Below are 27,826 nucleotides of genomic sequence, written 5' to 3' on the forward strand. Positions count from 1 at the left end.
ATACTTGCAAACCAATCGAAACTAATTATGACTGGGGTATAAGAAATTGACAAAGGAACATATTTCTGCCTAAAGCACTTTCACCCAACCCATTTTGTATGTTTGGATCGTTGTATTAAATAAAAAATACTTAAGACATTTAACCATGTCTAATTATAAAATGTATAATAAAATCTGTCGATAATTTTCACAATGTTCGCTTTGTTCTAAAAGTGGTATCAAGGTTGCCATCGCTAAACTTGTATACTTTCAATTTTTTTATGTTACAAATTAATACAGGAAATGTTTTTCTTTGCAATTTTTATTTAAATTTATTGGACTACAATAATATTTCAGTGATTTTACAGTAATTTGTACATTTCTTTTTATAAATATGTTATTGTGAAATACAAGGAAATAAAGTTTGCAGAAGGGTGTAGCCTTTATTGCTTTTAAAATTTACATTTGTTAATTTGTATTTGTTCATTTGTTGTTGTTTTGGCCCCGGGTGCTTTTTATTTTGGTAAAGATTCAAGGCAAAGTATACCTTTGAATTATGAAACTGTTTGATTTTTATCACCCGATAAATACAATGATACTAACCTAAATACAATGATACTAACCTAAATTTCATTTCATTTCGTCGCATTTTTGAGATATCGCCTCAAATCTTGAGCAGTTTTGTCCACGCAAAAATAAAAATCCCCAAAAGGGTCCAGACTCAAATTAGGGGGCCTAAAATGTGATAGCTTATCACACTTACATTCCTGTGCATGGAAATGTTTCTCAAATGCTTTATACTATCGAAAGCTGCCGTAGCCTTCTAATCAAAGGTTTGTATTGCCATTGGCCTTCGTGAAGTATGGCGGATGTGATAGGAGTGCACTGTTTGGTTTGGGTGTCTACAGACAGATTTACCCAAACCTTATAGTGTTGTAGTATTCAATTCAATTCAATTCAATTCAATTCAATAAACATTTATTTCGGTATTGTCCTCACATGATATAATACATCATTGGTTTTTCATAAATATTAACAGTGGCAGTTGTAAACAGTAGCCAAAGTTATTAACAAATCAGAAGGGCAAAACTTAGGATTGGGTGAAGCCTTGGCTTTTGTACCCTAACCTATTGACAGACTAACAAAACAATAAGACTCACAAGACAAGGGACTACAAGGACATACGAACAAATCTAGGTATTGTGTCCGCCATATCTTAAAAAGGCTTATTAATTTTGAGTGTGATTGCCAAACTTATACCTTCCTTTGAAACAATTTGCCAGACACCGCCCTACTGTTAACGATGTACTGAAACAAACATCTACATTTATACAATTTTCAAACAGTTAAAAGACTTACAAGTTATGCACAAGATTAGTTTTTAAAACTGAACAAATGCTATATAAGAAGGAAGTGCTGCTGAAAATATAACTTAAGATCCCAATGAGGAAATTAAGTACTAGATGTGAACTTTATGATGAATAATTCAGCCAGAATAAAATGAAACGCTTGAATGGACCCCGTCCCAGTGTGCAACAATTGTATAATGTGCAGAGGCGCAATCTGCAACGCAGCCATACCAGAAATACAGGGGCGACGGGGCGAACCCCTTTTCTAAACGATAATTGCACTGGGTGCTTTCCAATCATTACAAAGAACATGGGACCATCGGCTTTACGTCCCATCCGAAGGACACAGCAATAATGGTTAAGTGTCTTGCTTAAGAACACAAGTGTCATGACCAGGACCTGAACCCACACTCAGCCAATCAGAAACACCAGAGCTTGAGTCCGGTGCTGTTATCAGGTTATCCGCTCGGTCAAGACACGCCACACAAAGCAAACAAAATATAGAAATCAAGGCTCTAGCCTTCAGTGCTAGGCACCTTAAAGATCACTGGGTTCCATCTAAGGTATTGTAATAATGTTATAACATTACCAGGCAATCTCGGTGGTTTAGTTTACTAAGACATCTGCTCTCGAATCGCAAAGGTCATGGGTTTGAATCCCACCTGAGTATGCCTGTGATTTTGTTAAACAAAGTTTGGGAAAGTACCGAGTATACAGTGCTAATACAATGGGTAAAAAAAACATATTCATGAATAATGTTATAATATCTGATTTATTTATAGAGGATCATCCTCTCTCAAATAAGTATTTTTGCACAAAAACCCTAGCCAATAAATTGAATAAGTAGAAAACATACAAAATTTGTGACTGAATTAAAATTGACACAACCTGATTTGAGACACCCGATAGGAATTATAAAGTGTGCTATATCTGTAGAATGCATAGAACCTCCACAAAAAGTCTTTTTCGGAAAATCAGATTATCACAAGAGACTGTACAAAAGAGTTTAAGAAAAATCATCCAATCACAGAGTTCGTACTAGGTGTTTAAGAAAAAGCATCCAATCGTAGAGTCTGTACTAGGTGCTTGAGGAAAATCATCAAATAACAGAGTGTCAGGAACTTTCAGTCTCTGATTGGTAACATCCTGAGTTTAACAACGACAGTGTTAAACAATCAAAACCAGTCGGCATCAGAAAAAAGTCGAAAAATTACTACTTATTGCAAAATCAGTAGTTTCTACATTAAGTAACTGCATAATAATGATGGCATTACACGTTATAGGGCATGCTTAAGCTTGCACGCCAAAACGCGTATGACTAATAACACCAAAAATACTTCTAGAGCAATCAGTTTCCTTATAAGTGACCTACGCATGCAAGTATTTTGGGACGGCTCCAATAAAGAAAGAGGTGAGAATAAAAGTAAACATCCTTTTTGTCTGACAATTCACAACTGTTATCTCCATATAATTCCTTTTTCCAAACAGTGGACTTAAATGGATCATGCACAAACCAGTAGGGGTGCCGACTGCCCCAGGCAGGTTAACTGCTAAAAAGTTATTTTTTGTGGCCATACTCAAAACAAAATTCTTTAATGCGAGCTTTCCTGTAATGAGTTCTGTGTGATCACGACAGTACTGTAGCAGAGCAAATACATAGGTCGACGTGAGAGCGGCTATTTGAAAATCATCCAATCACAGTGTCTGTACCAGATGCTTTAGGAAAGTCATCCAATCACAACGTCTGTACCAGGTTCTTTTAGGAAAATCATCCAATCACAGTGTCTGTACCAGGTGCTTCAGGAAAATCATCCAATCACAACGTCTGTACCAGGTGCTTCAGGAAAATCATCCAATCATAGTGTCTGTACCAGGTCGTAACCAAGGAGTGCCTCCGATATGACATCACATAGAGACAGGAGCTTGAATGGAGCGTGCTTGGCAATCGTACTAGCATGAGGTACCGAGTCGGTTATCCAGAAATGGTTGAATTTAACGTCTGCTGCTTCGGTAGTGAATGACTTCCAAGAATCTTGGGGGAATACAGCGTGAGTAACAAAGGCACTAACTGATGCTGCTCCTTTCTCTAGTAATACCTGGAGTGGTGACAAGAAAGTACAAATTTATTTAGAAAATGGTTACTATGTCCCAATTTAAGTTTGTTCTTCAAATTATTAATGGTTAAATCTAAATGCAAACATGACAGCAAAAAGGCCGAATTGCGGATACATTATACAAAGAACTCAATAAACTATACATATACACAAGGGAACAAGTGTTTAAAAGAAGAAGAAAAAAAGAAAACAATTAATTAAAAAAAACTAGACATTTAAAAACTTTTGCCAGTGAACAACAGCATATAAAACTAAAAGCTAATATTTGTGATTTAAAGCAGACTCATCAATTTGGGAATATATCTGTTGTTATATCTGACAGCATAGTTCTGCAGCATTGATTTTCATCAGGCATTTCTACTTCAGTTCCTTTTGGCATGACATGTGCAACATTTGATTCTTTATTCTAATTTTAAACACATAAAATAGATTGTACATGCACGACATTGACACTGACAGAGTTAAATGCACTGGACACTATCAGTAATTACTCAAAATAATTAGTAATGAGCAATGGAGACCTGTCAATAGTATAAAATATTGTGAGAAACGGCTTACTTTGAAGTAATGCACTTTTTGAGAAAGAGGTAATTTTCTCACTCAAACGTTAAAATACTTCAGGCCTGAAACCTTTTATACGCATCTGATCTGAGAAAGCACACACATTTGTTCAACAAGGTTGTTTTTTCCTTTTGTTATTCTCATGCCAGTTCAAATTTCACAGGTTTGTTATTTTATGCTTACATGTATGTTGGGATACACCTAGTGAGAATACTGGTCTTTGACAATTACCAATGTGTCCAGTGTCTTTAACAAACTCTAAATAACATGGCAGTGGTTTCATTTACCTAGGAGTGCTTGACTTTGGTACAGAGCATTCAAGTCAATTAATTGTAATTTCATACTACTATTCTCAACATATAACACACACAGAATAAGCAAAATAGTAAGCACAGAAAGGTGAAGGGAAACCAGTTAACATATATAAACCAAAATAAAGAGAGTATGAGGCTGTTAGAATATTAAGCCAAGCCGAAACAGACAAACTACAAACAAGGAGACAAGACAAAAAAAAAAAAAGACTGGGTTGAAAATGTATAAACTAGGGCTAAAGAAAATGGCTGATGATGTAGGAGCAGGGATCCATTTCACCAAAGCACTGAGATTCATCTTTAAGGCACTAGACACTATTGCTAATTATTCAAAATAATTGTTTGCATAACTTGGTAACAAGCAATGGAGAGCTGTTGATAGTATAAAACATTGTGGGAAACGGCTCTGAAGTAGCTTAGTTTTCGAAAAAGAAGTAATTTTCCACTAAAATATTTGAATTTGATTTCGAGACCTCAGATTTAGAATTTGAGGTCCCGAAATCAAGCTTCTGAAAGCACACATAACTTCGTGTGACAAGGTTTTTTTTTTCTTTCATTATTATCTCCAACTCCGACGACCAATTGAGCTAAAATTTTCACAGGTTTGTAATTTTGTGCATATGTTGAGAACACCAAGTGAGAAGACTTGTCTTTGACAATTACCAAAAGTGTCCAGTGTCTTTAAGATGAGTTGTCAGTATAACTGATCAAAGTGACTCACACTTAAGATCAATCATGAAGCCCGGTTCATACTTCCGGCGAACTCGAATGCAATGTGAATTTACAGGGAATTTGACGTCACAACCCCTCTTTCGCTGCAGTATTCGCAAGAGAGTTGAGCACCACTCAACTCAGTGCGAATTCGTTGCAAATTTATGACGTCAACATTCGTATCGTCAACATTCGTATCGAACCGGGCTTGACTCTTTGTGAAATCGAGCCCTGGACTAACTTTAAAAGAGAGCTATGCCACATAATGGAAGAGGACTTATACTAACTACATACATGTATTTCCTAGAACTACAAACAAAATGGAACTTACCCGTCCACAGTTCTTCAAAGTGCCACCAGTTTGCACCAAGTCATCAATGATCACCACATGGTAATCCTTAGGCTCCCCTGTTGGAAGAACCAATAATCCTGTTCTAAGTGGTTCTTGTTGTTGGAAGAACCAATATTCCGTTTTTTCATTTGACTGGTTCTTGTTGTTGCTGTGGAAGAACAGTCGCTTTTGTGCTTACTGCGCGATTTCACGTTCATAGCGACGCTAACCGTAACAAAACGAAAAGGGAATGTTCCCGCATTACTGCATTACTGCAGTATACTGCACAAAAATAAATCGCGTCACAATGCAAATCTATGGTACAAGTGCAGGATGGCCTCCAAATTTCCTTGCTAAACTATGAAATAGGCTGATGCTTAAGCAAATTTTTTTGCTGAAAATTTGATTAGTGCAATGAAATTGGCCCCTGGTTACGTATTAATAATAATAATAATAATAATAACCAATTCTTATATAGCGCATTTCAAATTAACCGTATCAATGCGCTTTACATTAGTGCCCTGGTCATGGGACCAATAACATCCCTGTTAATGTCTCTCAGCTCCCTAGGGAGTATACAGCCCTGAGCTGCCTGTAAGGCATTTGTGGCTTTTCATACACAATATCAACCTCTACCCTCGCAGGTACCCATTTATACCCCTGGGTGAAGAGAAGCAATTATAGTAAAGTATCTTGCTCAAGGACACAAGTTTAACGACCAGGATTCAAACCCACACTCAGCTGCTGGCACCAGAACTTGGATTTGATGCTCTTAACCACTCGAGAGAAACAAATAGGAGCTGTAGTTTACCTTCTTTGATTGTGACGAGCCTCTGATCTCCATTGCGTACTTTGATGCAGGTGATCTGTGGAAACTCTTGAAACATCCCATTAAATCTCTTATGCGCTCCTTCATCAGGGAAGGCTATAGCGATATGGAACTTGACTTCATCTGGTAAGGTTAGCATCTCACGATGAAGGAGGGGTATTGCGGACTCTAGTCTGGTGATCAAGACAAAAACACAATCAAGAAACACTTATAACGTAAAATATTTTTTATACACAAGGTTTTTCTTATGTGCTTTTTTTATATATATAAAACAAGTATGAAAGTGCCTAACACATGTAATCTATAAGTAATCCTGATGTTTCATTATTGTTCAAGTGCAACATGTTTTCCCCTTTAGTCAGGCATGATATTTGGTCCTTAGAAAAAGGTAGGAGTACAAGGACTGACCTACATCACATGTACATGTAGCCTTTTGTAGGCTGGAACAGATTTAAAGGCAGTGGACACTATTGGTAAATACTCAAAATAATTGTTAGCATAAAACCTTACTTGGTGACGCGTAATGGGGAGAGGTTGGTGGTATAAAGCATTGTGAGAAATGGCTCCCTCTGAAGTGGCATAGTGTTTGAGAAATAAGTAATTTACAACAAATTTGATTTCAAGACCTCAAGTTTAGAATTTGAGGTCTCGAAATCAAACATCTGAAAGCACACAACTTCGTGAGACGAGGGTGTTTCTACTTTCATTATTATCTCGTAACCTCAACGGCCAATTGAGCTCAAATTTTCACAGGTTTGTTATTTTATGCATATGTTGAGATACGTACACCAAATGAGAAGACTTGTCTTTGACAATTACCATTAGTGTCCAGTGTCAAGGGCCAAAAATCAGAAATCAGACTCAGTTAGGAAAAGTGTCCTGCCTGCTTAGTAAAGGGCACTTCTACGAAGGAAATTTATATTGAAGCATTTCAAAGGGCAGTTGCCTCCATAAAGTGCCAGGCCTGTAGGCGGAAAAATGAAATGACCTTTTTTTTAAATTTGTTTGTGTTTTTTTTTTTTATGCAGGTTTGTTATTTTATAAAGAAGTTGTGATACACGAAGTGTGGGACTTGACAAATACTGTTTACCGAGAGTGTATAATGGCTTTAAGAAGTCCACAAAAGACTAATTGCAAGTTCAATTAATTTGGGACCACTTTGATCCCACATGTAATGCTTTTACACGTGAAGGAAACAGACATGGTGCACTTTAACAGGTCCCAATGTTTGCATACGCACAAGACTTGCCGAGGGTATAGTACTGAATGGGAAGTTAGGCCGTGTCCGAAACGACGACTTCGGCTACAGCTACGGCTAGATCAGCGCGTCTACCAGTGTTGAAGAATAGGCAGACGCGCGCGATCTAGCCGTAGCTGTAGCCGAAGTCGTCGTTTCGGACACGGCCTTACCTTGGAATAATGGTATCAGCAAAGTAGAATCGCTCCTGTAGAGCATGAATGTCAAACATAACAATCTGGGCTGGTCCTCTTGCTGTACTAGGGATTGCAGATAACATCATGGCTAATACCTGCCAAAATATAAGCAATGTTTCGTTTTCTTAGAGTGTCGTGGCCGAGTGGTTAAGAGCATCGAATTCAAGTTCTGGTGTTAAGTCACCAGAGTGTGGGTTTCGAATCCCGGTCGTGACACTTGTGTCCTTGAGCAAGATAATTTACTATAATTGCTTCTCCTCACCCAGGGGAATAAATGGGTACATGCGAGGGTAGAGGTTGATATTGTGAATGAAAAAGCCTTTGGAGCGTTGCCCAGGTTGTATACTCCCCAGGGAGCTGAGAAACATTTTTTTTAAAAGGGATGTTATTGGCCCTATGACCAGGGCACTAATGTAAAGCGCATTGATACAGTTATTGTGAAATGCGCTATATAAGAATTGGTTATTATTATTATTATTCTTTTAAATTATTAAACACTAATCCATAGAATAAGAAGCATTCTAATAGGTGTTAAATTTGCATCTAGTAAAGAAAATTATTTGGTTTTACCATACACTGATGTGAGGAAATAAAGCACTGTACATGTATACTTGGTACTTTCCCCGAGTCCTGTGAACAAAGTACACCGACTCAGGCGTGATTCAAACCCACAACCCTTTGCTATTCTAGAATAGACCGATCCATTAGGCTCCGCCCACGACGCACGTGAGAGCTAGAACACGTGGGGGCTCTCCAAAGCATTTCTGCACAACTCTACCGCGCGCGCCAAGATACGCGCACGCATGTCGGACCTTATTAGTTGGACCTTCGTTGCGTTGAGATTGGTCAATATGCAATGGGGCGGAGCTTAATGGATCGGTCTATTCTGGAACAGCAGGACCACTGAAATAGCTTGGCTGCTAGTAGAGGCAGTTTGAATCCTATATATTAGCAATGGGTACCCAAATTATTTAATTTAATATAAATATTAAGCTTGCATTAGGATAAAAACAACATATTTGGTTGTATGCTTACACCGATGTGTGTAAATAAAGGACTATAAACTCAGTACTTTCCAGAGTCTTGTGGGGGAAAAGGGCACAGGCATATACTTGGCTGGGATTCAAACCCACGTCCTTTGCCAATTTGTTAATACCTTAGCAGTTGCAACTTGGCCCTCTGTGTCAACACGTTCCATGGTTCCAGTTGGGAAGTACGGTAAAATGAACTTGAAGGATCTGGCAAGATACCTGTTGATGAAGAAAAGTATTTGACCATAAGATTAGAGAAAATAAATGAGTCAGTTATATGCATAAAAAAGCAAGCAAAACTAGACTGCATGCACTTAACTGTTTGATCTTTTGACTTCCAGCGCGTCCAGTCGCTCTTTACTGTTTAAGACACCAAACTTAATTTAATAATTTGGTTTGACGTGACTGAAGATTGCCTGTCTGAACCAGGTGTGACCTCATCACTTTGTAGTGTAATATAAGCTTGGGTGATATCACGAGATTATCGAATATCAATTTGGAAACAATTTCGATATCGGTTCGATTTGGTTTTAATCGAAATATCGATATATCGCGATATATCGCGATATCAATTAAGTATCGCAATATCACGATGTATTTCCTAGCTGAGACATCTTGCACCCCATAGGTTTGGAGTAAACTCAGAAGAATAGTTCATTATAACACCTCTCTTATGCTATGATTGTCTCTTCTACAACTTTCACTTGGAGTTTGAAGACTGATGATGTCAAATTTAACTAATCGCGATTATATCGAATATTGCGATATATTATCGGCGATATATAGTGAATAAAATAATTCAATATCGCCCAAGCTTAGTGTAAAATAAACCAGATACAGATCAACAATTAAACTATTCAGTGTACCTTGGCATGTTGTAGAGTATCGAAAGTTGCTCAAAAACTATTTCTGGCGAGTGGAAACTCCCAAGAAAAATCACTGGAAGAAAAAACAAATTCACATTCTGAATTAAAAGGGTCTCATATTATTATACAAAAATGTTATTGTTATTAATTTTCAATACTTAATAATAATAATAATAACAATCATGGCTTCTTATATAGCGTTCAGGTCCGTCACGCAGTGACGCTCATGGCGCTCCAACATTATTACCCCTGGTCACTGGGCCTTAAATCATTCCTTAAACCATCTCAGCTCCCAGGGGAGTATACAGCCTTGTGCAACAAGTGCATCACTCGGCTAAATCAATCACAAGAACCATCTCTGCTCTCACAGGCATCCATTTACCCCTGAGTGGAGAGAAGCAATTACAGTGAAGTGTCTTGCTCAGGGACACAAGTGTCACGACCGGGATTCGAACCCACACTCCACTGAACCGTAGAATAACAAAGGTACTGGCTTAGAATTGCCACTGTGGCCTCCATGTTATTCCATCCTGAAAGTGGCACTTATATATGATTTGAGGCATTGCATGGTGAGGTATCAATATATATTTGCTTTGCAGTAACACCATGTGTGTATCCTCTTGCCAGGTAGAGTTTGTTCTTAGAGAACTGTCTTTCTTTATGTTACTGCCGCGGAGTAGATTTATCGGATTGATTTGGAGACTTCTCAGTTCTGTAGAAAACTATCCTGCTGTTTAACTACTACCTGGGTGGAAGGTATAGAAATTGCCACTCTTTAGAAATTCTATGTGTAATTTCCTTCAAAACGCAACAGTGCTAGTTAAATAATTTCTTGGTTGAACCAGTCATGCAGTATATTTGAAGTGTTTTTCGCAGTTAAACCATGCTTGGCAAGCCTCTTCTCTACAAACATGACAAATGTAAAAAGCATACTAAATCACTATAGTAGCTAAGAACCCAATGGAGAGGAGACAATAAAAGAAGTGGGCGGGAAAACCCAAGAGAACTATTCCAGGTGAAACCAACACCATCAGGGCCCAATTTCGTGGCCCTGCTTATCGCCGAATTATTTGCTTATAAATACAGTCACCATTCTTCGCTTACCCTGCAAGCATTTTTTTGTGCTTGCTGCGTGAGTGAAGATTGCTTAGTAACAAGTGTGCAATCGTACAAGCAAAAATTCCCTGCTAACCCGTGGGTTAAGTGCGAAATTCCCTGCTTCCATAAGCGCCAACTTTTTGCTTACGGTGAGCATAGCCATGAAAATGGACCCTGGTAGTGACTGAAAACCAAATCCACAGAGCGCCCCCTGCATAATTCGAACCGTGGGTCCTAGAGGTGGAAGGTGGGGAAAGATACCACTAGAGTAGACCAACCCAACCACTCGTACAGTTGACTTACCATCTCTGCCAGCGCACTGTTTGACGTTTTCAATGAATAGATTAGGCCATCCATCCTTGAAGCTACCCCACAGTATACCATCTCTCCGAAACTCAACATGCTGAACTCGCATCTGAACACGTGTAATATTCTCCTTATTCAGAGGGTGCTGTTGTGATCAAAATAATGGATGAATTATGGTAGTTACTAAACATACACTCAATAGAAATGGTGTGTCAAGGTCACTGGACCCCAAGCTCTGGTGTTGCCGTTAGTGGCAGAGTGTGGGTTCGATTACCGGTCATGACACTTGAGCTCTTGAGCAACGCACTTAACCTAACTGCTTTAGTACAAAGTTGGGAAAGTAGTGCATTCTGCTCTACCAGCCAGACTCCGAGTCCTAGTGGATGATACCAATGCCTACACACTCATGGCCTGTGACTCAGTTAAGCTGCCTGGATAAAATTTGTCCAAGGTGTTCGCACTGTACTTAAAATGAGCAAGTCACCCATTTGCTTGGTTTAGGTTACCCAAATGCGAACGCATTCTGTATAATGCTTTGTTTTTGACAGTATGGAAATAAATGTGAATTGAATGAACACTAACAGTAACAGGTTTAGCGTCTAAAAATGTCCGTCTGAATAAAAACAAATAGACCACAGATGTACACACCAACTCAGAAGGTGTCTTGTGAGCTACTGCAGGCGTTGGAGTAAGGCAAGTCATGGACAGGGACTCCCGACAACATTTCCTGGCAATTGCAGATGCTAATTCTTCCATCGATGGGTGACAGAAGAGAAGGGCTGGAGAAGGGGACAGTCTCCTTGTTGGTTCTAGGATTTCCTTCCTCAATGGTTCCATGTTGTCTTTGTTTTGCTCTATGACCAATCTGTATTATAGTATCGGGAAGTCAACATTAATTTAAATTTATTAATTTATATAACAAACTGGCATGTACTTCAGATGAAAAGTTGGTAAGACACTGCTCTAGAATTGCAAAGGTCGTGCCATGAGTTCGAATCCCAACAAATTTACCAAGTAATACACCAAGTGATTTTTTTCCTCACCACAGATCTTGGGAGAGTACTGAGTACTTAGTGCTAAGACACATCGGTGGTGTATGGGATAAAACAACAAATTCAATCTTCAATGCAAGAATGTAGTAAAACATTAAACTTCTAAACTAATGAATGGGATACAACAAAGATACATTGTTTAAATAAACAAATGGTGGACAAATTCAACCAAGCAAAACCGACCACCAATATTTTATATTGTGAGAGAGGCATTTGAAAAAAATTCTTTTTTACACACAAACAAATCCCAAACACCTTCTGCAGTGAGGCTTGGCCGGGTAGTAGCACGGCTGAGGACATGGAAGATCGAGCGGGCCCGAGGCCGCTTGCGCATACCGACCGGTCAGCTCGATGGTCGGCCACACCGCGCCTCGGAGTTCGGGCCCCGCGTCCGGGCCGCCGGGCCCTCCCCCCGGCCTGACCCACTAACTGACTCCACTTAGCCTCTTGGAATATCGTCCACAAAACCTACCTTGGCTCTTTTGTCTTTTGAAATGTTACTAAATACAGCTCAGTACTGTCGTTAATTCAACACTAACGAAGCTTCATCACCCAAAGCCAAAACACGACAGCAGGCCGCTCCAGCAGGAACTATGCCGCGAACCAACTCGACCGCCGTGCACACGGACACCATGGTTGTTGTCAAAATATTGACAATGGCAGAAAGATGTGTGCAGTTTTTGGGATGGGGGGGGGGGGGGGGGTCTGGAACCTCCATCTAAACCCTTCACCAAACGTTCTCATAAAAGCATTCCTGGCAAGTTATTTGATTCGCTCCTCACCTTACTCGTTTTCCTTTATCCTCCATGATGCAGCAGACAAGTGGTTAAAACAAGAGGAGGAGGAGGATGCGAATGGATGGGTGTGGCAAGGGGGCAGTGTTTGCGTTTATCATCTAATTTGGCTTTTAAAAAAAACCCAGATATACTGGAACTATTTTGTTTATAGATTTTGGATTTTGTCCCATGTACAAAATTAAACAAAGAGCTTAATTTAATCATTCGAACAGGTGCATTACTTTTTGTTTCGATTACATTTTTGGAGGATGTGATCGGGATGGGGCGCGCCAAGATCTACCGGATGCGCTTTAATAGTTCAGAACTTCGCGGCAGGTTTTGGTTCGGCTCATTTTGCGAAAAACAAGTTTTGTGTTTATTTTCGAGGTCTTCAAAGGCAGGAATGTCGGGTGAAACCAAAGCTAGTTTGTTTGCCTATTTTTTTCAACCGAATGCCGAACAAAACAGTCACACCGGCGAGTGGTGTGATTCATAAAAAATTATAAATTGCTCATTCACAATTTCGCCAACAGAGGGCGCTCATCCACATTTCCGGTCCCAAAGAATATCGGCCATGTTGGGAGTTCCTTCCTGTTTTGTTTTCGCACTGCAATAAACAGGAACGATAAGCACGTAGCTTCTGCTGAGTTGTGTCAGGGAGTGGATTATTTGGCTGCAGTTGTTGTTTGGTCAGAAGATCTGAATCACTGAAGGTAGGTATTTTTTTAGTAATGTGTGTTGTCTGTTTGTTTGTATAATTGTAATTCAACAAGAAGTGGATTTTGAATCAATTAAAATGATCGTCTTGTTTTTAAAATGTTTGCTATTTCGACATCGACCTTCTCTGTCACTGTCTGTGTTGTGGTCTACGGATTTCCTGGCATGGCATGTTCCCTTCGGATCGGGTTGTATGTGATGAATTAAAAGCATCGTTGTTAGGGAGTCCAGCACTTTTCATGTTTTGTTTTTAAGTAAGGAACCCCACAAAAGCATGGCAAGTTTTCTATCATTTTTTTAAAGAATTTTTTGAGAGATTTAAAAAAGTACTAAACTTCCATTTTGAAACTTTTGTTAGTAAGAAGTAGATCTAGTAGTAGTAACTGGGGCGCTGTAATCCTTTTTCCCTCGAAATGTTGTCATTATCGGTCCGTGCGATATAGATGACAAAATTTTGAAAAAAGGGAGTACAGCGCCCCAGTTACTGGGTCTACGTTAGAAGTTTTGCTATAAATAATTGGCATTGGTATTGGACCTGCTGAATACCTGGCAACGAACCTCATAATCATATACAGTTCGGATTAGTCAAAGTCTACCAACCTCGACCATGGCGACGTACAACCACATTTCCATGCACAAAGGTTGTGGACGTAACCTCGATCTGAACTGAAAACAAGATTTGTAGATTTATAGCATGTCAGGTTGGGAAAAGTTTCCGTATGGCGCCACCACTTTTTCATTCGATATGAAATATAGTATCTAATTTACCTCATTGAGATATCCCTTTTTGTAAAAATGAGTGAAAAGGTGGTGGCGCCATACGGAAAGTTATCCTCAGGTTGTACTTCTAGAAACTATAAGGCTCCTAGTCCCACGAGAGCCTTATAATAGGGGTCTAATATTTTGGACCTCCTTAACGCTATACGTTTTTAAAATCGGCATTGATAGATGAAAGTTTTAAGACCGTCCGTTTGCCATCAATAACTTAAGTTTCCTATGTACTATACATTCATGATGCTTCCTTTTTGTTAAGTTGTACTAAAAAACATTTTCAAAAAATGAAATTTTCGGCTCGATACTCACTGTTGTTTTTCTGGCGCATCGTTTTTTGGCTTCTCAATATATGCTCAACACGTCATTTTTGTGGTCACCGGTGCTGTACACGCAGGCACCGGAAATCCCAGGCACCGGCCTACTTGCTTGCTGAACTGCCGAGCCACGACCAAGTTGGACTAAACCATTTTATAAAAGGGGGCACGCTGTCCGCCTACGTTCCCCGCCGTTCACGCATACATGTAGAAGTAGTCAGGTTGCTGTAAAAGATGTCTGCGAACTGAAAATGGAACATTTTTGCTGGGTGGAAGTAGTTTGCGACGGTTTTTTAAAATAATGAAGTTTCAGTAGGCCTATATTAAAATTTAATTATGAATTTGTTAATGTTGGAGTGTGGGGCCAAAATCAGGAGTGCTGACTTAATTTAAAGAAACAAGTGATCTAATTTCATTGGCCTATTTTGGCAGGTTAAGCCTTGCAACATTTCATTGGGGTTTTTTTTCAGTCTGTTTTTTCATTAGTTTTCTCACTTTAGCAAGGTTTTACACTCGCCACAAAATGTCATTGTTTTGCTGTATTGTGGTGAATAAATTACAAATTAAAAGGGTAATAATTTAATAATATATTGCCGCTATGCTACAGGATGGATATCCCACAGGGTAAGTTGTTCTATAGAATTACATACTCTGGAATTACATGAAGGACACAATGCCCTTGTCTTGGCCTTGGTCAGTGTTAGTGCCCCTTTAAAAGTTTCTCACACTTAAAGGAACACGTTGCCTTGGATCGGTCGAAGTTGGTCTTCGAAAAGCATTTTTAACGTTTGTTATAAAATGCATTGGTTAGAAAGATATTTTAAAAGTAGAATATAATGACCCACACAAGTATCACTCGAAATCGCTTTGCGAGCTAACACGGTCGGCCATTTATGGGAGTCAAGAATTTGACTCCCATAAATGGCCGACGAGGACACTATCGCCTGCATTGCCTCCGTAAAGTATCAGGCTTGGCCTTGCCCTCCAATTCTCAAAAAGGAAATTCCAGGCTTGCTATAAAATGTGTTTATAGCTTATAAGCAATAAATCTTGTAGGACCCTCTCTGACGCATATTTAAGTAGAGCACATTTTTCATAGACTAAAATGACTAAGTTGTCAAAAAAATTGACTTGACCAATATAAATATTTAGCAGCTGCTGTGAATTGTATCCTGAGAGCCACCTGTCCTACACTCCACTGTTCTTAAGTTCTTATCAATCATAACAAATAAGTCAAGAGATGACAATGAGAGATTGACCAACTGATGACTAACATACTTGTTGTTATGATTGTTGCTAATCATTGTTGGAGTAATCCGTAGTAAAATAAATAAATATGTGAGTCAGCAATGTTATTGTGTCCAGTAATATTAAACCACAAGGGAAACTGACTTGGTAAGGTTTTTTTTAAAGGCAGTGGACATAATATGCGACACTATTGGTAATTACTCAAAATAATTATGAGCATAAAACCTTACTTGGTAACGAGTAATGGGGAGAGGTTGATAGTATAAAACATTGTGAGAAACGGCTCCCTCTGAAGTACGCAGTTTTGAGAATAATTTTCCAAGAATTTAATTTCGTGACCTCAGATTAGGAATATGAGGTCTCGAAATCAAGCATACTGAAAGCACACAACTTCGTGTGACAGGGATGTTTTTTCTTTCATTCGCAACTTTGATGACCGATTGAGCTCAAATTTTCACAGGTTTGTTATTTTGTGCATATGTTGAGAGACATGAACACCAAGTGAGAAGACTGGTGTTTGACAGTTACCAATAGTGTCCAGTGTCTTTAAGGCACTGGACAAGTGTCTATCCCCAACATGCATAAAATAAAAAACGTGAAAATTTGGACTAAACTGGTCATCAAAGTACAAATGTAACAAGAGAATAATGAAAGATAAAACACCCTTGTTGCACAACTTTTTGTGCTTTTAGATGCCTCATAATAGGCTACAGACCTGAAGTCTTTTATTTTAATGAGAAATTACTTCTTTCTCACTTGTTTTATAACTGTCAACAGCTCTTCAAAGTCATTGCTCTTTACCAAGTTAGTTTTTATGCTAATTATTTTTTAATAATTACCAATAGTGTTCAGCGCCTTTAAATAGTTTTGGTTTGAACAAAGAAATATTACTGGAGCGGACTTGAACCAATGACCTACAATGTACATGTTGTCAATATAGGTGGACAGTGGACACTGAATAGAATCGTGATCGCATTGACACTATAATTATAAGTAAACCTATTTCAACAATGTAGGCAGGTTATTTGATGTTAAGGGGCCCTTCAGAATAGTCAATGTTCAAAGATTTAAAAAAAAAATAAAAAATTGTGTGATGTTTGATCATGAATGAAATTGACCATCTTGGCTACATAGCTGGGTATTGTCTTTTTTTAATTTTTTTGTTATGGGTCAGTACTGGTATAAGTTTGGAAATGAGTCGGAAAATTAATGGTTTTTGTTAGAAATATCAGTGTTTTTGATAATGCAATTTGGGAGACATTTTATTTTCATTTCAAAGTTCTGTTTTTTTTCCCACAAAAACATTCCACATGAATTTTTCATGCGTTAATTACATTTGTGTAGGATTGCAACTTTTGAAAGGCTCCAATTTCAGTTCCTTTTAAGGTAAAATAACTGAATTTTCAGTCATTTATTTTAAAAGCAGTGGACACTATTGGTAATTGTCAAGGAATAGCCTGCACAGTTTGCGTGTCTCAACATAAGCACAAAATAACAAACATGTGAAAATTTGAGCTCAAAATAGGTCATCGAACTTGCGAGATAATAATGAAAGAAAAAACACCCTTGTCACACGAAGATGTGTGCGTTTAGATAATTGATTTCGAGACCTCAAGTTCTAAATCTGAGGTCTTGAAATCAAGTTCGTGTTGAATAACTGCTTTCTCGAAAACTATGACACTTCAGAGGGAGCCGTTTCTCACAATGTTTTATACCATCAACCTCTCCCCATTACTCGTCACCACGAAAGGTTTTATGCTAATAATTATTTTGAGTAATTACCAACAGTGTCCACTGCCTTTAATACACCCATACACAATTTTGAGAAAGAATTTATTTTTATTTATTATTTTGAATGGCCGCCTAGACAATACTAAGACTCATAAATCACCAACACAGTGGATTAACCACTCTCATCGTATCTGATGACCGGACATTGACCAAACAACCATTGATTCTCGCTATCTTGCTTGAAGCATACACCGGATGAGAGCAAGTTATGACAGGGGCAAAATTATGGACATGATGGAGACTTGATATGATGCCGTGAAGGGGGGGGGGGGAGGTTAGGAGGCCAGAGAGATTTAATTTCCTGTTTGATTTCATCTAGAATAAATATATTGCGGTGTTAATATTAGATAGAAAACAGGTGAGGTGCGAGAAATCGTTTTTAGTGTGGGTTTATTACATGGTGTACTGGCTGGGCTCGAATTTTGAAGGAAAATCCACAAGACCGCTGGACTTTTTATTGACCAGAATTTTATTACAACCAAAATGAAAAGATACCACATGTAGAATCAAAATGAGAACACAGTTTTATCGTCTAAACCATTATATTTCAACAAATACATACAATGTACACTTAAAGCCATTGGACACTTTCGGTACAGAAAAAAATTAAAAGTTCACAGATTTACAAATAACTTACAGGGTTTACAGAAGGTAATGGTGAAAGACTTCTCTTGAAATAATATTCCATGAAATGCTTTACTTTTTGAGAAAACATTAAAACAATGACACGGCGAAACGTGCGGAAACAAGGGTGGGTTTTCCCGTTATTTTCTCCCGACTCTGATGTCCGATTGATCCTAAATATAGAAGTTGTGATACACGAAGTGTGGGCCTTGGACATTACTGTTTACCGAAAGTGTCCAATGGCTTTGAGAAGAGAAGCTTTATCTCTCCTGTTTTGTTGATACTCAACAGCATTAAAAGATCTTTGTGAAGACTCAAACACATCATTTTGAACATTTTATCTTTTGAGACATTATAAAACGAGTTGAATTGAAAAGAAAAAATAACCAAGACTACTCTGTACTGTCTTGAGTTTACTGGCCCAACACTGAAATCTCGGGCCGGTGGCCTAGTGTAAAGTTTGACCCCTGGTACATTTGTGCTCTGCTTCCAAATTACCCATAGTGAAAAAATAGCCCTGTGTGTCAAACTGACAGTGCTTTTTTTTGTGTGCACTGCGTGGGTGTTCAAGCCCATAGTCCAGTAAAAACAGAGACTAGTTACCTTGACTGTGTTCACATTGGACAGCCTTCAAAAGCCCTACAATCATGACAATTGACATTAAGTGTAATTATAGTAAACAGTTCTTTCAACAGTGTACATTACAGGTGTAGTGTGTACATAAACAAGTATTTCTGGCATGCCCTGGGTGAGTTTCTTTGGCTTTGCCATCATCAGTGGTGTAGCTGGCCACGGTGGGCGGTGCTAGAAGGGCTTGCCTAGAACTAGACTTGTGGACAAGTCGTTAAATCGGCCCCACGCGGTAAGATAGATCGAGTTGTAGCGGTGCTCTCGCGAGATAACTGCTCTCGCGCGAACTGCTGGCTCCCCGATGTCTATTCCTCATTAACGAGTAGAAATCGGGGAGCCAGCAGTTCGCGCGGGAGCAGTGATCTCGCGAGAGCACCGATACAACTCGACTATCTTACTGCAGGGGCCGATTTAATGACTTGTCCACAAGTCTAGCCCAGATCTAACAATAACAAATTTCAAATTCCGCCCAGCACTCTGAGCAAAATACACTGTGCTGCCCAGCACAGATTTCCCCCAGTGATGGCCCCATACATATCTAAACATAAGTAGTTTGTTTAACCGCGGCTCGCCCTTGGTGGACTAAATTGGGTTTAGAGCTCACCACTAAAATTGTTCTTGCTTCAAGTGCAACACCGTTTGTCTTACTTTCACACTACACTTTAATCCGGGGAAATATTAAACGCAGAGATTCTCATGATTAAGTTGAGCATTCTCATTGCACTTTTCAGGGCTGTAAGTTCTCTGGATTAACAAACCCAAAACTGGCTTAATTCAGGTAAAACTTAATCCTTCCCAGGACTAGCATGACTAGGGAACCCACCAATCTCGGTGTTAGCATGTAGGTAGAAATATTCTACCTCCATGGTGTTAGTAAGGAATTGGGTCTAACCTTTCTTCGGGTTACATACATTGATAATTTGGTCAATAAATCAGCATTACAAGTACATGTAGGCTCTACTTTGACAAAAAAAAACCCAATCTAAATAGTCCCTATGACCCTGCCTTTAAAAGTTACAAAAAGGTAGGTTTAACTCAATTCTAACGAATGTTTGTAAATATTTTCAATGAACTGGAAAGTTTGTTTACCTTTGTCTTCTCTACATTACAATGTACTTTTTCAATTGAACTACAGGCCTGTATGCTTCGTTCTTGAAAGGGCAAAGGCAGCAAGGCCTTTTCTTCTTGGTAAAGGGCACCCTATGAAGTCACCTGGAAATATAATTTTTATTTTTTCAAACATAAGAGTATGTTTAGTACATGTAAACAATAAAACAATTTTTTTAAGTAATTGTTTGCCACGATTTATATGTTTAAAAAATAGATAAAGTTGTTTTGGGGTTGACTCCGCCTACCCCTTTTGTGACGTCAATCGAGGCAGACTTTGCCTTGGTGCGTAGCGTGTACATGCAAGTCCAAGTCGTGAGTTTGTACGTTTCAAAAAAAAAATCTTGCATTTTTCCGGCAGTGCCGACCAAGTGTATTGCTGCTGAATGCAGAAAAACAACTAAAGATGGGGTCAGTCTGCATGGCTGGTCAGACTCACAAGAGCAGTAGCACCAAGACAATGACCAGGGGGCATCGAGGCAGTCGTCTCTGGTGCCTCAATGAAGTATCAGGCCTGGAACTATTTTGTTCAGACTAGGATTCTGACTAGTGTTTTGAACTATGTAGATTGCATCACTAGGGAGTCAGGTATTGGCAATGTCAGTCCCAAAGTGTGGTATGAATGTAAAAAACTGACGCCAGAAGACATCCTTTACCCCGATTAAGATGGTAAACTATGACAGATTCAGCTGGATTGACACCTAGGGCACTGATACGATGTAGACCAGACCACACAAATACTTTCTAGAATTAGCTCGGAATCAGACAATTCCCTGTGGGTGCCCTTTTTGCTGTGGTTTCTTTCATAACGATCTAATAGAAATTTAGGCTGGGCCTTAGTTTATTTGCAATGAAAATTGCTCACCTACATTAGATGCACACATATTTTGTATACGTAAAAAAAATACATGCAATTTTAAAACATGGTTACCCAAAGACGCCTGGATGCATTGCTGGCTGAACTTGCCGGCAGGGTAGCTGTGCTCAAACAAAAGGTTTGCAAAAGCAAAAACCAGATAAAGTGTCGTGGCATAGTATCTAAAAATACACTGGACTTTTAGTACTGGTGGTGAAATTAGTGGGTTCGAATCCCAGTCATGACACTTGTGTCTTTGAGCAAGGCATCAATAATTGCTTCTCTCCACCCAGGGGTAAATGGGTACCTGTGAGGGCAGAGATGGTTCTTAGTGCACTAAAATACTAATAGCAGCACAGACTGTTGTACTCCCTAGGGAGCTGGGATGGTTTGCGGAATGAATTAAATGGTTCAGTGACTAGGTAATAATACTCATGTGCCATAAGCGGCAACAAAAATTAATGGACACTGGAACTAAATGCTAATGATATTACACTACTGTACATGTACACATAATGAGAACAATATTGTCTTTGTACACAGTCCAGGGCCCAATTTCATAGAGCTGCTAAGCACACAAATTTACTTAGCATGAATATTCTTCCTTGATAAAAACCGGATTACTAAACAAATTTCCATTTGTTGCATATTTCTTGTTACTGGTATTCAGCTGTTGTTTGCTTAAATCCTGAAAATCACGTGGAAATTTGGTTGGTTATCGTGTTTTTATCAAGGAAGAAATTTTATGCTGAGCAAATTTTTGTGCTTAGCAGCTCTATGAAATTGGGCCCAGGGTTCAAATTTCGGGGGAAAATCCAATCCACAAGACCGCATGACTTGTTGAGCACTCAGAATCTTTACTGGACCGGGATTCTAGTTACAATACCAGATTCAAAATGAGAAGAGACTAGAATCGAAACAAGAACACAGTTTTATAAACTGTTTAATTTGAAGAAGAAAAAAAACACAATAAGATTTATATCTTTTGTTTCAAGGGTGATACTCAGCGGAATTGAAAGATACTTGTGAGACTCAAACTCAACATTTGAACATCATTCTTTTGAGACAAAGATGTTGAATTGGGGAAAACAAAAAAAATATCGGTTTTGTCCTGTCTTGAGTTTATTGGACTGAAGATGCCGACGCTGAAATCACTGGCCTACTCATCAGGCCAGTGTTCCAATTTAATTGGCAAGCCCTGAAATGCTGAAACAATTTTGTTGTAATTTACAGGAAAATTACACACTAAGTGTACACATCATCTGTATACAAATGGAACTGTAATATGAACTTTAAAAATTGTGTTTACCCCTGTTTACCCTTCTCCCATACAAACATGTTTTCATTTTCACAAACACAAAATTCAAGGTGTCCAAAAATAGCATCATGTAAATCTGTGGCATTCCACATCGGAACTGCCTCACAATTCTGCGCTCCAGTTTCCCCAACAACCGGCTTAATCAACTCCGACTGGTCTGTCGATAAAAACAAGTCCACGTCAGGGAGAACGGATTGACCAATCCACCGAGGAATCAGTTTTGTTTTTCCGTGGATTCTCTCTCGTGATAATTGCTATGCGGTGCCGGACTTTGCCAGCTCCTTAAGCTGTGAACTCGAATGAGGGTGTTGCATTAGGTGTGGCAAAGCCATGGAAGCCATGTTTGAGGATCATTGACTAGACCCCTTTCACACGACAGTGCTTTAACAAGGGTCCCTTGCTTAATTTTAGCATGGTTGTAAATTGAATTTACAACCATGCTAATTCTTTTGAGGGTGCTGCATTACATACATGTAAAGCCATAGAAGCCATTTTTGAGGATCTTGTACCAAAGCCCCATTCACACTAGGGCAATTTAGCAAGGGTCCCTTGCTTAATTTTAGCATGGTTGTGATTTTTGTTTAGGGTGTTGCATTAGGTGTGGTAAAGCCATGAAAGCCACGAGTTTACTCGTCTTATCTTAGGATTAGTCTTACATGTAAAAGTTTTTGATTAAAAAACCTGCTATGATACATCTAGGACTACATGTAGTCCAAAGTTAGTTCAAACTATCTTTGTGAAATTGACCCATGGGATGGATTTTACAAAGAGTTCAGACTTAGGTCCTATATCGAGTTACTCATCCTAGTTAGGACGAGTTACTCGTCCTTACTTACATCCCCATGTAGGACCAGCCTTAAGTCTTGAGGATTTTCTTCTAAATTTGAGTCTTGCATGGAAAGTTGAGGACTTGCTTGTACTTGTTTGTACACACCCTTAAAATGTAGGCTTGCACCTGTACTGTACATCAAGATATCAATCAATTCACGATTTAAGTGATTGGTTGATATTTGCACCTGGCTGCTTGCCCAGAAGTACGCTAAGTGCTCCTGAACAACCCCTTTTCTATTTTCTCTGCTACTTGACATGTCATGTAGAATGAGACTACATGAACAGTACTGTATCTGTTGGTTGTATTTTGAGCTGGATTAAGAAGGTCTCTCAAAAAAATGACCCCCCCCCCTCAAAAAAAAATAAAAAATTACTTGGTCATGTTGGTATCATATTTCTAAGTTTCATAATTCTACAAGAACACGTGGGATTATAATTAAAGACAGTGGACACTATTGGTAATTGTCAGAGGCCAGTCTTCTCACTAGCTGTATCTCAACATATGCACAAACAAACAACAAACATGTGAACATTTCAGCTCAATCAGTCATTAAAGAACTTTGCAAGATAATAATGAAAGAAAAAACACCCTTGTCTCACGAAGTTCTGTGCTTTCAGATGCTTGATTTCGAGACCTCGAAATCAAATTCGTGGAAAATTTCTAATTTCTCGAAAACTATGTTACTCTACAGCTCTAGAGGGAGCCGAGTCTCACAATGTTTTATACTATCAACCTCTCCCCATTACTCATTACCAAGTGAGTTTTTATGCTAAAAATTATTTTGAGTAATTACCAATAGTGGCCACTGCCTTTAAATCAAACGGTTCCAAAACAAAACCAAAAGTATTGCCTTTAGAGAAACCAAACTTAAATGTATACTTCCAATTCAGTGGGCCGGCAGTTTTGGTGTATCCGGTACGTGTAGCATTGAGCCATACATTGTACATGTATAGTTCAGAAAGATTTTTAATGCAGAGTAATTTTGAGTAATAAATAAGGGAAACGGACTGGGTAAATTTGAAAAATAATTTAGGGTTGATAAAAAACCATTTACCACTAGCGGGATTTTTACAGTATTGTAACTGATCACTCTTACACGTATTTGTAAGGCTGCTTAGCACCTAAAAGTTGACAAATGAAATGGTTGAGTATGTTTTTCTGCTGAACAGCTTCAGTGGATGAATTTAAATGACTAATTTAATGAGTTTCTCCGGCAATTGTCCCAAGAGAAATCTAAATTTAATACACTGTATCTGATCTGAATTCAATGCACATTGTAATGTGAGTAGCTCATAGTGGAACTTCCAGAGCTTATTGTACATCTGGGGGTACAATCCACGAGACCAAAAGGACTTTGTACATAAAGCTCAATCCGTTTATACTAGAACAGAATTTATTTCACGTGACTAGAATATAAATGAGAAGACTTGGCGATGTTGTTTTTCAAGAATGTACCAAATGTATGCTTCGTTTTTGAAAGGACAAGGGCACCAATTGATGCATTTTCTCCTTTAGTAAAGGGCACCCTATGAGGAAATTGTAATTTTCTACTGGAGCATTTCAGGCATGGGATTTCATCTTTGAGAGGGCAAGGCCATTTCCATTTTGCAAAGGGCACTTCCATTGGAAAATGTTAAGGTCTATGGGAAACTTTTGAAGGGGCACCAAGGCCAAGACCAGAGGGCAACAGAGGCCACCTCCGTGGCCCGTGTGTAATTCCAGGCCTGCAATTTGAAGGGCACCTAGGCAATGACCAGGGGGCATGGAGGCAATCGCCTTAGTCATCTGGTCACCTCCATGATATCTTAGACCTGGTTTTTGTTTTAAGTCAAGTCAACCTTCAGTGGTTTCATTGATGTGCATGTACAGTACCAATGTTGGTGAACGCCAAATGTTCCTCAACCCACCAAAAACACGTACAATAACGCACCGTAGACATTTTACAAAAGCAACCAAGATGTACTCAAGATCATTAATAGGCCAATAATGTAAAAAAAAATCAAAATTTAAGGCAAGATTTGACATAAAATTGGAATACAAAATTGTATCCTGAAAATGCATTCCCACGGTTGTTTGCGTGCATTTCTAATATTTAGTGAACATGTACCTATTGATCATTTGTATGCAAGCCCTCCAGTCTTTTCGGAACTAATGTTACAATTCTTGGTTTTGGACCTGCTGGGCAAGATGGTTATTGATCCATCTCTTTGCATTTTATCTCTTTGCATTTCTTGACAAGTGGAAAATTACTTGTGGCCCCCGCACATCGGATCATGCTTTTACACACTACACTGTACACAATGTATGATACTGACAAAATGTAAACAGAGATTTTCATATAATATGGATGCGAGATAATATTATAGCAGCCTTTTTTAATATTGTACGCTAAGTACTTAAAAAACCGTAACAAGTATAAGGCCTGACATTTTGACATTAAAGGCACTGGACATCTATGGTAGTTGTCAAAGAGCAGTCTTCTCAAACCTATGAAAATTTGAGCTCAATTGGTCGTCGAAGTTGAGAGAGAATAATGGAAGAAAAAACACCCTTGTTGAACAAGTTGTGTGCTTTCATATGCTTGATTTCGAGACCTCAAAATCTGAGGTCTCGGAAATCAAATTCGTGGAAAATTACTTCTTCCTCGAAAACTATGTTACATGTACTTCAGAGGGAGCTGTTTCTCACTATGTTTTATCCTATCAACAGCTCTAAATTGCTTGTTACCAAGTAAGGTTTTATGCTAGCAATTATTTTGAGTAATTACCAATAGTGTCCACTGCCTTTAAAGTCTCATCTGAATCTGAAATGTACATGTACAATGTACACTATCCCAAATGGTATTAGATCGTACAAATAGCTCTGGTGATATCAGTATGCATTGCATACAACCGTAAACGCAACCTGGATGTCAATTTATGATAAATCTGACTCACTGCTTATTCCAAGGTTAGGCATTCAACCTTTTTATGCGGAACGTTTAGTATTTTTTTCTAATCATGGACTCATGACATCACACGAGTACAAAATAATTTATCAGATGAAACGGGCATAAGTGTACTCGGATCATTTTATCTTTGCGCAGACAGTTTCATCGCAGAGACACAAAGGGCAATTTTTAAACAGTAGGTGGCAGCATTCATCTCCATTGTTTACGCACACAAAATGTACGTATTTCTGAGCAAGCGTACCTTACCAAGAACAATGGATTCAACTGGTAAGCCGGCTGCCAACTACATAGACCTTTTCGCAAATACCCATTGCGCAAGCGCTAACTGTTGAATGAGGTACATGCTGGTCTAGCTAGTGATCAAGTTTGATCGCTAGCATAGACCAGCACGCACCTCATTCCACGTCTATTTTGCGCGTACCGCGTGTTTGCGATTAAAAGGTTTATGTAGTGTCCCCAATGTCCTTGATGGTATCAAATAGCTTGTAGAGCTTGATTAAGGGAATCAATGTGTGGTGAAGAGGTTTTCAACTAGTGGTTTAATCCCAACGAGGCCTGGTTCTTGATAATTTTACCGAGACGAAGTCAAGGTAAGTTTATCAAGAACCAGGCCTTGGTGGGTTTAAACCACTAGTTGAAAACCGACTCAACACACTTTGATTCCCATTCATGAATACCTTTTCGGTCAAAACATCAACGCTTTTAGGTCAAAAGGTAAAATAAATGAAAAAATTATAATTGTTCAATGATTTCTTTCAACACAACACCCCTCCAGCTATGAAATGATAAAGCCCTCCGCTGCCCTCGGGTAAACAATTCCTTATAAGGGAATGCTGTGCGCAACTGTTTCAGCCGTTGCTTTCGACCAATAGGAATGAAGAAACTGTCTTATAAGAAGAGGTGCAAGCTCGCGTGTCACGCCCATGTTTCAATACTTTGTACTGGTCATAAACAAAGGTTTATACACACCCACGTGACGCGCTCTCCACCAATAGAAATAGGTACAAATTCATGTACTCACGTTATGACTGGTGTAGATGCAGTTCAGGAATAAATGAAGTCCACGTAGGCCATGGCTCTTTGTTGCCCCTGGTCTTGGCCTTGGTGCCCCTTTGAAAGCTTCCCATTGACGTGATGATTTTCTGATCAAGGTTCCTTTGCAAAACGAAAATGGTCTTGCTCTCTCAAAGATGAAATACAAGGCCTGTGGACAATAATACGTTTATGATAAATGATAATAAATTTAATTGTAAAGTTATAAATTATCTAAACATTGAAAGTACAACCAAGAAGTATTATGTGAAATAAAAAAACCGGTCATAAACAAAGGTTTATACACACCCACGTGACGCGCTCTCCACCAATAGGAATAGCGAAACTGTCTGAGGTATCTATGAATACAGTATTATACTACCGGGTACATTGTACGTGTACATCCCCCCATCTTCAATTTATTAAAATTGTGACAGAAAATGTGAAGCTTGCTGTACAAGACTAGTCCTGTATCTTGCCTGCCAGGAATGCCCCAGAGTGTACACATTATTTTTGGGTACAAAGTTATACATGATGCCAGTCTGTATATAGATAGTCACTCCAGGCCTGTATGCCTCGTTTTTTGAAGGGGCATCAAGGCATTTTCTTTTTGGTAAAGGGCACCTTATGAGGAAACTGTAAATTTCTACTGGAGCATTGTAGGGCACCAAGGCAATGACAAGGGGGCATGGAGGCAATTCAATACCTCCGTGAAGTATCAGTCCTGGTCACTCTCTATTTTAACAATGTGACATCTAATAGATGTTAAATTTGCATCAGGAATAAAGTATATTCATTTTGGTTTTTACCCATACACCGATGTGTGTTAGCACTGTAAACTCAGTACTTTCCCGAGTCCTGTGAAAAAATATCACAGGCATGTTA

At 38.8% G+C, this 27,826-nt stretch overlaps 2 protein-coding genes across 6 annotated transcripts in view; one reads left to right on the forward strand and one right to left on the reverse strand.

Annotated features, from left to right (window-relative positions):
- Nucleotides 1-940: 940 nt before the first annotated feature.
- On the reverse strand, nucleotides 941-27,110 carry LOC117300802 (ribose-phosphate pyrophosphokinase 4-like). 3 transcript variants are annotated; one of them, XM_033784616.1, is made up of 9 exons: nucleotides 26,931-27,110; nucleotides 11,569-11,785; nucleotides 10,918-11,065; nucleotides 9,517-9,589; nucleotides 8,776-8,869; nucleotides 7,596-7,714; nucleotides 6,168-6,358; nucleotides 5,357-5,433; nucleotides 941-3,424 (listed from the first exon to the last, which is right to left on the reverse strand). In XM_033784616.1, exons 2-9 carry the CDS (start codon nucleotides 11,755-11,757, stop codon nucleotides 3,185-3,187), a joined length of 1,131 nt encoding a protein of 376 aa, XP_033640507.1. In that variant the 5' UTR covers nucleotides 11,758-11,785; nucleotides 26,931-27,110; the 3' UTR covers nucleotides 941-3,184. The 3 variants fall into 3 exon arrangements, with proteins under 3 accessions (XP_033640507.1, XP_033640504.1, XP_033640505.1); XM_033784613.1 differs by lacking the exon at nucleotides 26,931-27,110 and adding an exon at nucleotides 12,755-12,853; XM_033784614.1 differs by lacking the exon at nucleotides 26,931-27,110 and adding an exon at nucleotides 12,445-12,583.
- The window catches only part of LOC117300803 (ras-related protein Ral-A-like), a 33,721-nt gene continuing 19,185 nt past the window's right edge, over nucleotides 13,291-27,826 (forward strand). For 2 of the 3 annotated variants that reach the window (XM_033784619.1, XM_033784617.1), the window contains exon 1: nucleotides 13,291-13,461. The gene's annotated coding sequence lies outside the window, so the exon portion shown is untranslated. The remainder of the gene's footprint in view (nucleotides 13,462-27,826) is intronic. The other variant, XM_033784618.1, reaches the window with a different exon arrangement.

Source organism: Asterias rubens, chromosome 16, assembly GCF_902459465.1.
Source record: "Asterias rubens chromosome 16, eAstRub1.3, whole genome shotgun sequence".
Classification (NCBI taxonomy): Eukaryota; Metazoa; Echinodermata; class Asteroidea; order Forcipulatida; family Asteriidae; genus Asterias; species Asterias rubens.